This window comes from Ctenopharyngodon idella, chromosome 20, assembly GCF_019924925.1.
Source record: "Ctenopharyngodon idella isolate HZGC_01 chromosome 20, HZGC01, whole genome shotgun sequence".
In the NCBI taxonomy this organism is placed as follows: Eukaryota; Metazoa; Chordata; class Actinopteri; order Cypriniformes; family Xenocyprididae; genus Ctenopharyngodon; species Ctenopharyngodon idella.
The window spans coordinates 8,443,769-8,457,809 of NC_067239.1; the positions used below are offsets into that span (position 1 = coordinate 8,443,769).

The window sequence follows — 14,041 nt, forward strand, 5'->3', positions numbered from 1 at the left end:
AGCAGTGCCACAGGCTGATCACTTCCAGGACACACTTCACTGATGCAGTAATTTGTGCTAGGAGCAAGTCATTTGCTGTAATATGTGCTGCCGACCAAGTATTGAGTGCACAAATGAACATACTTTAAAGAACTTGAACTTTTCTGTTTAGCAAATCCATTTTTTGATTGATCTTAGGAAATATTCTAATATTTTGAGATACTGGATTTTGGACTTTCATGAGCTGTACGCTCTAATCATCAAAATTTAAAAAAAAAAAACTTTTGAAATGTTTTACTTTACATGTAGGGAATCTAGAATATATGAAAGTTTCACTTTTAAAAATAATTTACAATAAAAAAAATGAACTTTTTCATGATATTCTAATTATATGACCAGCACCTGTATATATATATATATATATATATATATATATATATATATATATGCAGTATATAATGTATGTGTGTGTATATATATATATATATATATATATATATATATATATATATATATATATATAATGGAATATAACTAGAACAATAAAATGTTGCTCTATAGCATTATTAACAATTTTCTATTTTTATGCTATTTTTATTTACAGTTTGTTTTGTAAATTCTATATTAACATAGTATTCAAATAACATAGTTATTGTGAACTCAAAATAAAACTAAAACTATAAAAATGTCTTTACTTGAAATAAAATAAACTTAACTAAAATAAAATGAAATGAAATGAACTATAAAAAACTTAAACTTTATTTATTTCGGCTAGTTGCCAAGGTATCATTTCTCATTTTTGGGTATTTTAAGTTGAAGTAGCCTACTAAAATAACTAAAACTAAATAAACTAACACTATAAACTAAAACTTGATAAAAACAAACAAACAAACAAAAAACTATAGACATTAAAAAACTAATACAACAGACAAAAAAACAACAGAATTACTAAAATGAACTAAATGTAAAATTAAAAATTAAATCACAAAATACAAAAATAAAATCAAATTCAAAATGTTAACAAATGATAATATCAATTATACTAAAATAATAATAATAATACTAAAATTATAAACACATATTAAATATAAGATCATACAGTATCTCACAGAAGTGAGTACACCCCTCACATTTTTGTAAATATTTTATTATATCTTTTCATGTGACAACACTGAAGAAATGACACTTTGCTACAATGTAAAGTATAGAGTGTACAGCTTGTATAACAGTGTAAATTTGCTGTCCCCTCAAAATAACTCAACACACAGCGATTAATGTCTAAACCGCTGGCCACAAAAGTAAGTACACCCCTAAGTGAAAATGTCCAAATTGGGCCCAATTAGCCATTTTCTTTCCCTGGTGTCATGTGACTCGTTAATGTTACAAGGTTTCAGGTGTGAATGGGAAGCAGGTGTGTTAAATTTGGTGTTATCAGCGTCATATCCAGAGGTTGTGTTTGGGAAATAGACGTATGAGTGCTGCCAGCATTGCTGCAGAGGTTGAAGGGGTGGGGGGTCAGCCTGTCAGTGCTCAGACCATACGCCGCACACTGCATCAAATTGGTCTGCATGGCTGTCGTCCCAGAAGGAAGCCTCTTCTAAAGATGATGCACAAGAAAGCCCACAAACAGTTTGCTGAAGACAAGCAGACTAATGACATGGATTACTGGAACCATGTCCTGTGGTCTGATGAGACCAAGATAAACTTATTTGGTTCAGATGGTGTCAAACGTGTGTGGCGGCAACCAGGTGAGGAGTACAAAGACAAGTGTGTCTTGCCTACAGTCAAGCATGGTGGTGGGAGTGTCATGGTCTGGGGCTGCATGAGTGCTGCCGGCACTGGGGAGCTACAGTTCATTGAGGGAACCATGAATGCCAACATGTACTGTGACATACTGAAGCAGAGCATGATCCCCTCCCTTCGGAGACTGGGCCGCAGGGCAGTATTCCAACATGATAACGACCCCAAACACACCTCCAAGACGACCACTGCCTTGCTAAAGACTGTCTCCAGACCTAAACCCTATTGAGCATCTGTGGAGCATCCTCAAACGGAAGGTGGAGGAGCGCAAGGTCTCTAACATCCACCAGCTCCGTGATGTCGTCATGGAGGAGTGGAAGAGGACTCCAGTGGTAACCTGTGAAGCTCTGGTGAACTCCATGCCCAAGAGGGTTAAGGCAGTGCTGGAAAATAATGGTGGCCACACAAAATATTGACACTTTGGGCCCAATTTGGACATTTTCACTTAAGCGTGTACTCACTTTTGTGGCATTAATGGCTGTGTGTTGAGTTATTTAGAGTTAGAGTTTGAGGGGACAGCAAATGTACACTGTTATACAAGCTGTACACTCACTACTTTACATTGTATCAAAGTGTCATTTCCTCAGTGTTGTCACATGAAAAGATATAATAAAATATTTACAAAAATGTGAGGAATGTACTCACTTCTGTGAGATACTGTATATGAAATATCACTGAGAAGCCAGTGTTATGTTTATCTACAGGCCCAAACAAACAGAAAACAGCATCTCTGCCTTGGTTCTCTTATCAAGCCCATTTTTGTCTCTGATAGCAATGCAACAAAATTATGCTGAGAAAACTGCATGCTGGATGCAGTTTTAAATATTCCTAGGTCACCCGCTCCTGTGAGACTCTTTTCTGGCCTCAATTCAGCTGTAATCAACTGATTCTAATCATAGAACAGCTTTAACTGAGCAGCATTTACCTTTTCAGGAAGTGTTGCATATCTTCATTAAATATATATATATAAAAACACAGCTTTTCAAAAGTCTAATTTAGTTCAAAGGTGTTTTTATAATAACAGATACATTTAGTAGACTGGCATACTTTTTACAGCACTGTATAGATCATGTTTTACACCCATGCTTTTTACTATCTTGTAATGTAGGAGCTTTGACTTATTGAGGTATTTTATTTGCTTAAAGTAAAAGTCATTCAAAAGTGTAACAGGTGCCATCATGTTGGGCAAAATCTTTTATGTTGTTATGGATGATTTCTGCATGACTTTTTCTGGCTTCTAGTCTCATTCCATTACACTTTTCCAAATAGAAAGTTGGTAGTTCTTACTTTACAAGTTGGAATGAAGAATTATAGCTGTTTGAGTAAAATAGGCAACATGTTTATTGCCATCTGGCAGCCATTCTGAATTTAAAGTTCATTTTTTGATGATTATTGACAATGACACTCCAGACCCATATTTCTTTGTTTATGTGCGTCCAATCAAATTACAGTATTTTGGCAGAAAAATAATAAATAGATAATGATGACAGGGGTCACTAACAGTAGAATTTGGACTTATTCCAGCATGCCAAAAAACCTTTGATTTACTTTTAAAGTGCACAACAGCAAATATTTTAGAAATATTCACATGGGCAGTCAGAAGAAAGACCATGACTCCATGCAGTTCTTGCCAGAACAAACATGCAAATTGCAAGTGTACATAACATATCACAAAATAGAAAATACTAAGCAAACAGGAAACAGAGCCCAGCTATCAGGTACTGTTTCCTTGTAGTCTGACTGTGCGTTTTGCTATAAGCTGAATATAAAACACAGCTTACCTTTGAAAGCTGGAAACATGGGCACCATGTTGCTTGTAATTAAGGAGTCTGGCTCAGTTCCTGTAGGGCTGAAGTCTGAGGAAGAAAGATAATCAGCTATTAGTACAGTAGACACAACAGCTCGCTTATTAGATACTTGAATTTGATTAGCCAAATTGCAGAACTGAGAAGTTAAACATTTTTGTACAATGACCACTAAACTATACACTGCCATGCAAAAGTTTGGGGTCAGTAAGATTTTAGTTTTGAAAGATATTAATACTTTTATTCAGCAAGGATGCATTAAATTGATCAAAAGTAACAGTAAACACTGTTACATTGTTACAAAAGAGGTTCAATTTCAAATAAATGCTGTTCTTTTGAATGTTTTATTCATCAAAGAATCCTGTAAAAAAATGCATCACCAGTTCCACTAAAATATTAAGCAGCACAGCTGTTTTCAACATTGATAATTGTCACAATCACCAGCTGGAGTGCCTTTGATAGCCACCAGAGGGCACTCCAACCCAGACTATTGTCATTCCCTCAAGGACTACATTTCCCATAACTCACTGACCGGTCTCATCCATGATTGTCTTCAGCTGTGTCTCATTAGCCTTGTTAGCTCACCCTATTTAAGCCCTGTTTATTCAGTCATTGGCTGCGTTTACACTTGGCATTAACATGCGACCTGTATCTGGATGTTGTCCACATACATACGCATTTAAAAGACGAGTGTAAACATGTTTGTGATCGGAATGTTATCCGATCAACATGTCTTGGTTCGGAGGTAGTCGAGGACGCATTGTGATCGGATCTCAGTGTAATGTAAACGCGATCCAGCCATCATATCTACATTCAGAGGGCGACGTCATATAACTCCCCACCCAGTCTCTCCACGTGGCTGTCAGAAAATAATGAACAGACGCAGTTTTGACAAGAAATTAAACTTCTTTTAAACTTCAATCTTCAAAACAGTTTATGTAGACTTACATGATGCATTGTGTTTCTTTTTTTCCAATTTAACTGTGCAACATTATCTAAACGAGGCGATCGCGTATGTTTTTATTGTTTCAGTTTATTAATCTCCCATTTTTGTATAGTCATTGTACGCTATAACCTTAAACCTGGATGATGTGACTGATTTTTGTATGATCAACTCTGGAAGTATTCCTTCATTTAAAAAACTTAATTTGATCTAAGACTGGAGATTGCATCGGAAAGTAAAGTAAGTGAGTGAAAGCAATGGGACGTTGTTTAATTGGGACGGTCTTTACTCTTAATCTGGTGTTGTATAGCCTACCCTTGTTTAGTTCTAATTAATGCTCTTTAATGTGATGTGCGTTCTTTTATTTTTTTTAATACAAAGGTGTTCAGATTCTGTTTTCTACATAGGATATTAAGGTGATGATAAACGTGGCAACTTTTGAGCTATGTTGCTGGGCTATGTTGCCGTCAACGGGCAACCTGATGAGACACTGGGCAACTAATTAGGCCAACGGACAGTTGGCAGCAACTAATCAGAGAGGAGCAAATCTATTGCCAACCCAATAAATACTTTATTATAAACACTTGTTAGGCACTTTATTTCAACTTTTAAAATATTTTCTTCATTTTAATTAAAAATAAGTGCTTTTCCGATCTGATTTGTGATAGGAAGAGGGAGAAGAGCGAGTTCGGCAAAAGGCGGATTCGAACCCGCGTCAAAACCTACATTCATATGCCATACGCTCTACAGCCTACGCAACTACAGACGTTAAACACGTCTCGTCTTTTTAGTATTTAACTGAAAACATTCGATGGCTTAATTACAGCTTACACGAATTACATTGGACAGTTGTTGGTATTTTAAGCATTATATGAGGTAAATTCCCTGTTTTGGGTTGACGCATGACAACTTTCTAGCGTAAAAAGATATAAGTTCGTGTCATTTTTCTCCGCTCCACTACCACTGAGAGGCCGCCATCTTGCTTAGATTTTTTTCTGAAATCTCCGACACGATCACGTGATCGGCTGCTAACATTCTGATTGGAGGATCTCAAAAAATTGCCCACGACCGATCTAACGTATCCAGATATAAATTTGTTGCTCATTCACAGTGGGAAAGTGCCTTAAGCAACGTTGCTCGCCAACATTGCTCAAAAAGTTGCCCCGTGTATCATCACCTTTACACAAACAATATAAATGCTTGCGCACTCCTTTCAATTATGAAATGCGTCGGAATACTTACCATCTATTAATCATACAAGATTAATGTTTGGAAACTTAAATTAGTAGATTAAGTACTCTATTTGTGCTTGATTGTACTTTTGTTGAATAAATCACAAAATTCCGTGCTGTGTGAACTGTATTGATAGAGGCTAAAGTGAAAGTTCTTTCACGTTATGAAGCCATTTGAAGCTTCTGCCTTTCGAACGCGCCTAATTTAAATATTGTGCGGGAAACAAATCCGATTGGTTATGCAGATACAGAGGCCACAATATGAACAAATGCAAACGCGCCGTGTCCTGATTGGCAATTGATCCCATTAATAAACTACTGCATTTGGATCCTCAACCTTTGTGTCTTTGAGCAGTTTGACAATAATAATCAGAAATGTTTCTTGGTAATAATTAGAATGATTTCTGAAGGATCATGTGACACTGAAGACTGGATTAATGATGCTGAAAATTCAGCTGTACATCACAGGAATTAATTACACTTTAAAAGATATTCAAATAGAAAACAGTTATTTTAAAAGGTAATAATATTTCACAATATTACTTTTTTTTACTGTATTTTTTGATCAAATAAAGCCTTGGTGAACATAAGAGACTTTCAAAAACAAAACATCGTACCGAACCCAAACTTTATAACGTTAGTGTATATTTTCCTATTGTCCATGGCAACATACCATATAATGTACATAATTCAAATTAAATTTTAAAACAGCTCAAAAAATATCACTCACAGCTCTAATTGAATTCTAAGACTTTCTCCCAAAAGCAGTAGAGGGCAGAAAGGGAAATGAATTGGGAGTTTTGTTTAAAGATCTTAAAGTAAATATAGATATGCTGTTGGACTCACTGGGTGGATGCAGAAGGCCAAAGGTCAGAGTTGAATTGTTCTTATATAATGAGCAGGACTGTCTCGAACCGGCCTGCACACGCACATCAGCACGCACACACGTGTCTGCTGAGGGATGGATGCTAACCTTTGTTTGACAAAGAGAGAAGAAAAACAGTGATCAGAGGAAAGAGTTCTAACTCGATAATTAAAACACTCATCAAGTGTATAATGCAAATCTTGACAGAAACATAACAGTGAAAATGTCCTCATTGCTATTCAGTAAACAGACATTTCCAAACATTCACATCTGAAACATCTTTCAAACCTCGTGAGAAACGCCAGTTTGCTTTATGTTGAAGCAACACATCTCTAATCTTGATTTAATAGTGGCATATACTTCAAATAAAGACTATTTAAGCAGCTTTATGAACAAGTATTTAAAAAAAAATACAAGCTTAACATTTCAGCTTTTAAAACATTCTGGAACGGGATGATTTAGTAATCTTTTGTGTGTCATGCTTGTCCTTGAAGCTACTCCCATACAAAACAACAACAAAAAATGTACTGCAAGATCAGACCTGAAGACTGAACTCCCACTGTGGACAAAATTGTGATGTCATTTAACAATCTCATGCTGTGTCTTGAGTCAAGAAAGCCAGAAGATAGTTTACTGTAAATATCATTTAATTTAGTTCACCTAAAATTGAACTTACATCACCAGTACTCACCCTTATGTCATTCCAAACCCATATGAACTTCTTTTTTCCCATGGAACATAAAACATTACTTCTTTTTTCTTTTTGAAGAAGAAGAATTTCCTGGTCATTCCTTGGAGGACTGGCACAGTCAAGCTCCATAATGACAAAAACCCCATAAAAAACATTCAGTAGCTTTCTTTAAGGAACAGACTAAAATTAGAGCCATTTTTGCTGACAATATTCCTGTTTAGTTAACTTTTCACATATTAGATTTCAGTCTGTTCCTCACACAAAGCTGGTGTCAGAAAACTTGGAATATAGTGCACAATTTATGGTGCTTGAAGCCCAAAGCACACTTCAGTTTTTTCAGTACAATGCATGTGATGTAAATTTAAATGTGTACTGTGTGTGCTAATCTTGCCCATGTGCCTTGAATTTTTTTTGCACTAATTAGTTTGTCCACAAGGTGGCAACATTGCCCCAGCCTCGTGTTTCAGTCGAAAAATTACAAATAATTAAATTAACAGTATTAATTTATGCCGCCCATACATTACACAACTTTCAACGTCATCGGATTGCTGTTTGTTTTACACTACACAATATAATGCCAATAGCTGCTTAATGCCATTCAAAGTTGCGAATTTAACTTATGTGCAAATTTGAATATCGCATAAAACATTTACGAATAAAGCGCCATTTCCATCCTATGTGTTTAAGAGAACAAAGTCATCATTTCTAGTAAACTGTGCAAAATATCTGTAATAAAAATGGAAGTAGCTGGAATTTTGTTGGCATTTCAGAATGACCAAACCAACATTTGAGATGCTGTGCGATGAGATTGGTTCACTGGTTAGTCAAGTTATACAATCACATCCTTAGTTTTTTTACGCACATTTTTACACACCTTGGGGTTTCAAAAACAAAACATTGTACCGAACCCAAACTTTATAACGTTAGTGTGTATTTTCCTATTGTTCATGGCAACATACCATATAATGTACATAATTCAAATTAAATTTTAAAACAGGTAAAAAAAATATCACTCACAGCTCTAATTGAATTCTAAGACTTTCTCCCAAAAGCAGTAGAGGGCAGAAAGGGAAATGAATTGGGAGTTTTGTTTAAAGATCTTAAAGTAAATATAGATATGCTGTTGGACTCACTGGGCAGATGCAGAAGGTCAAAGGTCAGAGTTGAATTGTTCTTATATAATGAGCAGGACTGTCTCGAACCGGCCTGCACACGCACATCAGCACGCACACATGTGTCTGCTGAGGGATGGATGCTAACCTTTGTTTGACAAAGTTTTTGTTTTTACTCACCTTGGGGTTTCAATTTTTTTTTATCCCAAAATTCACATAAAAATAGATGGATGGAAACATAGCTCATGTCAGTTCCAGGCAAAACACATTTGACAACTGCAGGTCTTGGATCGCAGACGGGTATAGATTTGAAAATTCACACATAGCGATCGTCACTCACATAAACAAGCTCCAATTTGCCTCCAAAATTCTGACATTTGTCGGCAAACTCCATTAACAGTTGGTGAGTGGAAAATCAGGGCTAAAATCTTCTAATGTGTGGGTGGCATAAAAGATACCCGCAACTTTACATTAAACGACTACACAGACATTTTTATCAGTCATAACTTCTGAAGAGAAACAGCACAGACATTGCAAGAGGATGAAACTTTCGAGTGTGCATTTGTCGACCACTTGTTTGTGCACACTATCAAATGGAGTGTACTTTAAAATTGTACTCATCAGCACAGTATGCATGTTCTGTACATGTGTAGCCCGATTTTTCAGACCACACATACTTTTACACATAGCTCGCAGATGCGGCCTGAATTTTTTGCAGTCTCGGAGTCTGACTTGAGGCAGTACATGCCGGTTAGAAATTGTATCCGACTTGAGACAACGTCGAAACCACGTCACTGACATATGGCCTCAAAGTACAGCGAGAGCGATTCAAGAGCAGATGGCTGACTCAGCCGGCGCACAGCTTGGCCGGATTCACTGATTACAACAATGCTAATGCTCACAAATCCGTGTTTTATAACAGTAAAAACTCATTTCACGTAACCATAATGTTATATTGTGTCATGTTTATCAAAATAACACTAATAAAAAAATATATAGACCCACTTTATTGGTATTTAAATATTATAGGCTTATGTTGAACATTATTGTACAGATGGTACCATATGAAGCAGTACAAGTGTTCCTGTTCCTGTTGTTTCATGAAAACGTATTTGACAAATATTGCATCTAATCCACTTTGCCTGTGATCAAGTACCCAAACACACTGCGAGCGTCACTACGGGAAGCAGAAAGTGTCGGCTTGACGGCTCCGTTTTGAGTTCCGTCCCTGACTGCAAGCGGCAACTCTCAACGATCGGTCTGCGCAGCGCCGCATGAAGTCGAACACACCTTTTGTCGCGTCACTGAACACACCTACATCCTGTTGATAATGGTCACTGTCACCCTGATGCTGGAAATCGCCAGCTCTCCATTGAAATGAATAGGATCACGTCGCTTTGTTGCTGCGCACCGCTGGTAGTGTGGACGCAGCTATAGTAGGTTGCAGTCTTCCTTTTGAGAAGCACCCACTGTCAAACAAAGTATACTTTAAAAGGCTATGCATTCGTCTGTGTACATTAGCATATGTGTAAAAAACTGAAGCAGACTTTGGGCTTAAGCTTTCATGTCAAAACTGAAGAATACTTCCAGTATGCATTCACGTTCATTATCTGGAAAAGAGTGGCAAGTGCATTCTTCAAAAACTTCTTCAAAAAAGCAAGTTATTCAGATTTGTAAAGACATGAGAGTGAATAATCAAAGAATTTTCATTTTTGGATGAATTACCACTTTAAGCTAATTCACATGATTTGCAATACAAACACAACAAGAACTGCACGAGGCTGAGAATACACTTGATGAGCAACAGCAGTTTGTCACAGTCTCGTTGTGTCGAGTGTCAGCGAGTGTGACATTGATGCCAGAGACTGTGATTTACTCTGTGGTCGGCCCACATAATGAGTAGCACATGCTCTGTGAGGTCAGAAAATATATGAGAGATGGCCTTCCTCTCCTTCCTTCAGCATCACCATGAAACCTTTTACACAGTCCTCTTTGAATGTCATTACAAAGTTCCCTTGTGAAAAATAAGTGTTTAATTGCAATTGTAGTGAACTTCAAATCTTAAAAGTATATTTTTAAAAAAGTACTTGCAGATAACATATTAATGAAATAAAAGGCCACTTAAGTGTACTTAAAGAGAGACACTTTTAAAAAAAGTGCACTTTGTAATAATGTCAAGTTAAAAATTTTACTTTAAAGCACATTGTAAATCAATATGTTACAATAATCTTTAGTCATGCTTTAAATATATACACTTATTCTGATGTGTTGACTAACATACTAAAGCACATGTAAAATATTTGATTATTTTAACTGTAGTGTGTTATTCGATTCAAGTTAATATATTTTATTATTTGTTTATATTCAGCAGTACACAAACCATTTTCAATGATAATAGTAGTAATTATGAAATTAAATTTGAGAAGTCTTTCTCAAAGTTTAACTAATTGCATTTAATATAAATTTAAACTATAATACATTTTCACGTATCAATAAATATGCAATTAAGTGTCAGAAAACACTGCATTCACTTCGCTCTAAAGTGTATTCTCTTAAAGTATATTATTTCTGTAAAAAGTATACTAATGTGTATTGTTGTATTGTTTTCACAAATGTTGTTTCAAGTTACAGTCCTGTAATGATTTGAAAAAGGGTGTAGTTCATTTAAATCCCACAGGACATCTTCTGAGAATTATCACAGGAAAACATTAAATGAAAACCCCTGCTGTGCAACATTGTAACAGCTTAAAATGAGCTATTGTGTAAGTCTTCATCACAATAAACTCCTCTTTAAAGACCCTATGACAATCAAGTCATATCTGTTAGCACTCATCCGCATGCTAGTCTACTCCTAAAAGTTTACAGAATTAACTTTTAGCAGATAAACCGGTACGCATTTAAAATTTACAGTCACTTTTGGGAGGATACTGTACACAACATGACTCGTCTTGCTCTCATGGGCGTATCCAAATTTTTTGTCAAATAATAAAGTGCGCTCTATAAAAAGACTGTTCCTCCTCATACCACCTCTGACTAGCAATAGCAAGTAGCAATATGTACCAGCCTGTACACTTCATGTTTCAAATATGTCAACAAAGAAAAAAACAACTGTGCCTGTTAAGTGATAGTTGGGGTCATATAACTAATCTCACCGTTGCATTCAAAGAGTATGAAACCCAGAGGGGCATCAGGATGTTTCTGCTGTATCCGCTGATGTACGCACTTTGCTGGAGTACACAGTAATCAGACTGCTCCTGAAGGACACGCGGGATTCCGTAAGGCAGATGAAGAGGCTTGATGTTGCTGTCTATAAAAGGATTAAAAAAGAAAGTTTCACTCTATGATATTGTCGCTAAAAACAGTGCCGATATGAACTATTCCTGACAAACGGTTTACTCACTTGAATTTGAGTTTATGAGATGCTGGTTCAGTTGGTTCACCTGAAAAAGTTTATGAAAATGTATATTAATATTTCATGTTTTAAAATGTCATTTATTTCTGTGATGCAAAGCTGAATTTCCAGCATCTTTACTCCAGTCTTCAGTGTCACATGATCCTTCAGAAATCATTCTAATATGCTGATTTGCTGCTCAAGAAACATTTATTGTTATGAATGAATGTTAGAACTTAATATTTTTATGGAAACCATTTATTTTATGATTGTTTGTTTAATAGAAAGTTCAAAAAATAACAGCATTTTTTTTTTTTGTAATAATATATGAGTCTTTACTGTCACATTTGAACAATTTAATGTGTCATTGTGGTATAAAAGTGTTAAATTATTAAAATAAAAAATCTAATTGACCCCAGAAGTTTTAAATGGCAGTGTATACTAAATCATTTGGAATGGTTAAGCACAAGTGGCTTTACTCACTTCCCTTTGAAAAACTGGAAAGCTATGTGATTGTGACAAACCACAGGAAAAAATAAAGAAATTCAGACAACACCACAAAGCCAAAAGTGAATATGTGTTGTAGATCAGCACAGAGAAATAAACAACAATCATAACTCAAAGACAGTCCTCAGAGCTACAGTGCTACACCGCAGAACTCTCTGGCAGAGACAGGAATGACATCCAAAACAACATTAACTGGAAGATGTACTAATGCTAAAGGCCAGAAAACCCTGAAAACATGCCGCTATTTTCCTTTGAACCATTTTTTTGAATGACATACTAAACTTCTAGCCACTCATTTTTTTTTAGAATTGCACTATGGTAAAGGTAATATAATTGGCTTTCCAAGTCAATGCGTCTCATGCCGTTCTGGTTGCAATGCAACTAAATTTAATGTGTACAGTGAAGTGCTTCACAAGATTTGAGGCTTAAATCCCCTGTTAACAAGCACAAAAAAACAATGGCAAGGAAAAACTCCTCAAGAGTAATGAGGAAACCTTGGGTGGAACCAAGAGGAAACCCATCCTGTTCTTAGGAATGAGTCATCTAATAACAGCCAGATCAAAGACACACAGGATTATACCACAAAACAAGGCAGGCATTCGGTTTAAAGCCTTCGCTTGGCCTTTAAAGGGAACTAGTCTGAGCCTAGAAAAAGTCATTTAAAGCATGCTCAAAAATGTCCTTAAATATAGCATTGGAATCTATTAATATCATAATCTGCATTAAAGTTCCCACGTTTAAGCTTTTATGAATATTACTTTTCATGCAGTTGTTTGTAAATGTAAAATGTCTGCATTAAAGATCAAAATGCATCTCAAATAAAAGTTTTCGTCTCCTAAAAGAAAGAATCGATTCTGAACTGCCTAAACGAGTTGTCAGCAATTCCAATCTCACTTCCTGTTACATACCTACATAACAATGTAACAAATTTGCATAATGTCAGCCTATGGTCTTCATTGGCTGCCCGTGAACGACGTCTATCTTGACCCTCAAACAGTGTAGCTGAGGCCTGGAAGAGTTTGGGCCATCTGACCAATCAGAGCAGAGGAGGCTTGCGGTAAGGAAGGGTTTAGAGAGACTGAATCTTCGAATTAAACATTTTTAGGCTCTTTGAGAAATTAGGTGACATGCAAATGTATATTATGAGTAGGGATGCACCGATACCAGTATTGGGCTGATACCAAGCTCATGTACTTGTACTCGTACTCATAAAAATACCCCTGATACCAAAGACCGATACCTCACGTGACGTAACCGACAGAATTTTCCGTGCACAGAGACACCGGCGGCAGCAGCAGAAACAATGTCAGCCTCAGGGTTGTGGAAATACTTCAAAATGAATGATGACAACCCACACATTGCGAACTGCATGCGTTCAATCACAATTCGTTATCGATTAGTGAAGGCGGGATAGGCGGAATCGCGCTGAATGACACAGACCAGAAGCGCTCCCTCTCGCGCACTCTCTCTCTCTCTTTCTTGCACGCGATCCCAGTTCTCTCAGACAGCGCGCGATCAACTCTCCTTGCGCCTGAATGGTCAAATGCACACATAGTTGTCAAAATGTCCATCGTGTGGAGTATCTCACGTAAATACAGTCGGTTATGGCTTAAGTGGACGTAAACATTTGAGTGAAAACAGGATATGTGTCAGTATCCATGGATTCGGTCTTAAAGGGACCGTAGCCTATATTTGTCATTAATGTTAATAAAACAA

At 36.4% G+C, this 14,041-nt stretch overlaps 1 protein-coding gene across 3 annotated transcripts in view; it reads right to left on the reverse strand.

Moving 5' to 3' along the window:
- Positions 1–14,041, reverse strand: part of enpp1 (ectonucleotide pyrophosphatase/phosphodiesterase 1) — an 83,923-nt gene that overhangs the window by 11,435 nt on the left and 58,447 nt on the right. For 2 of the 3 annotated variants that reach the window (XM_051875080.1, XM_051875082.1), the window contains 4 exons: positions 11,828–11,867; positions 11,580–11,734; positions 6,606–6,732; positions 3,561–3,635 (listed from right to left, as the gene is read on the reverse strand). In XM_051875080.1, the coding sequence (XP_051731040.1) occupies positions 3,561–3,635; positions 6,606–6,732; positions 11,580–11,734; positions 11,828–11,867 (397 nt within the window). Of the gene's footprint in view, positions 1–3,560; positions 3,636–6,605; positions 6,733–7,253; positions 8,576–11,579; positions 11,735–11,827; positions 11,868–14,041 lie in introns of those variants that run through there. The other variant, XM_051875083.1, reaches the window with a different exon arrangement.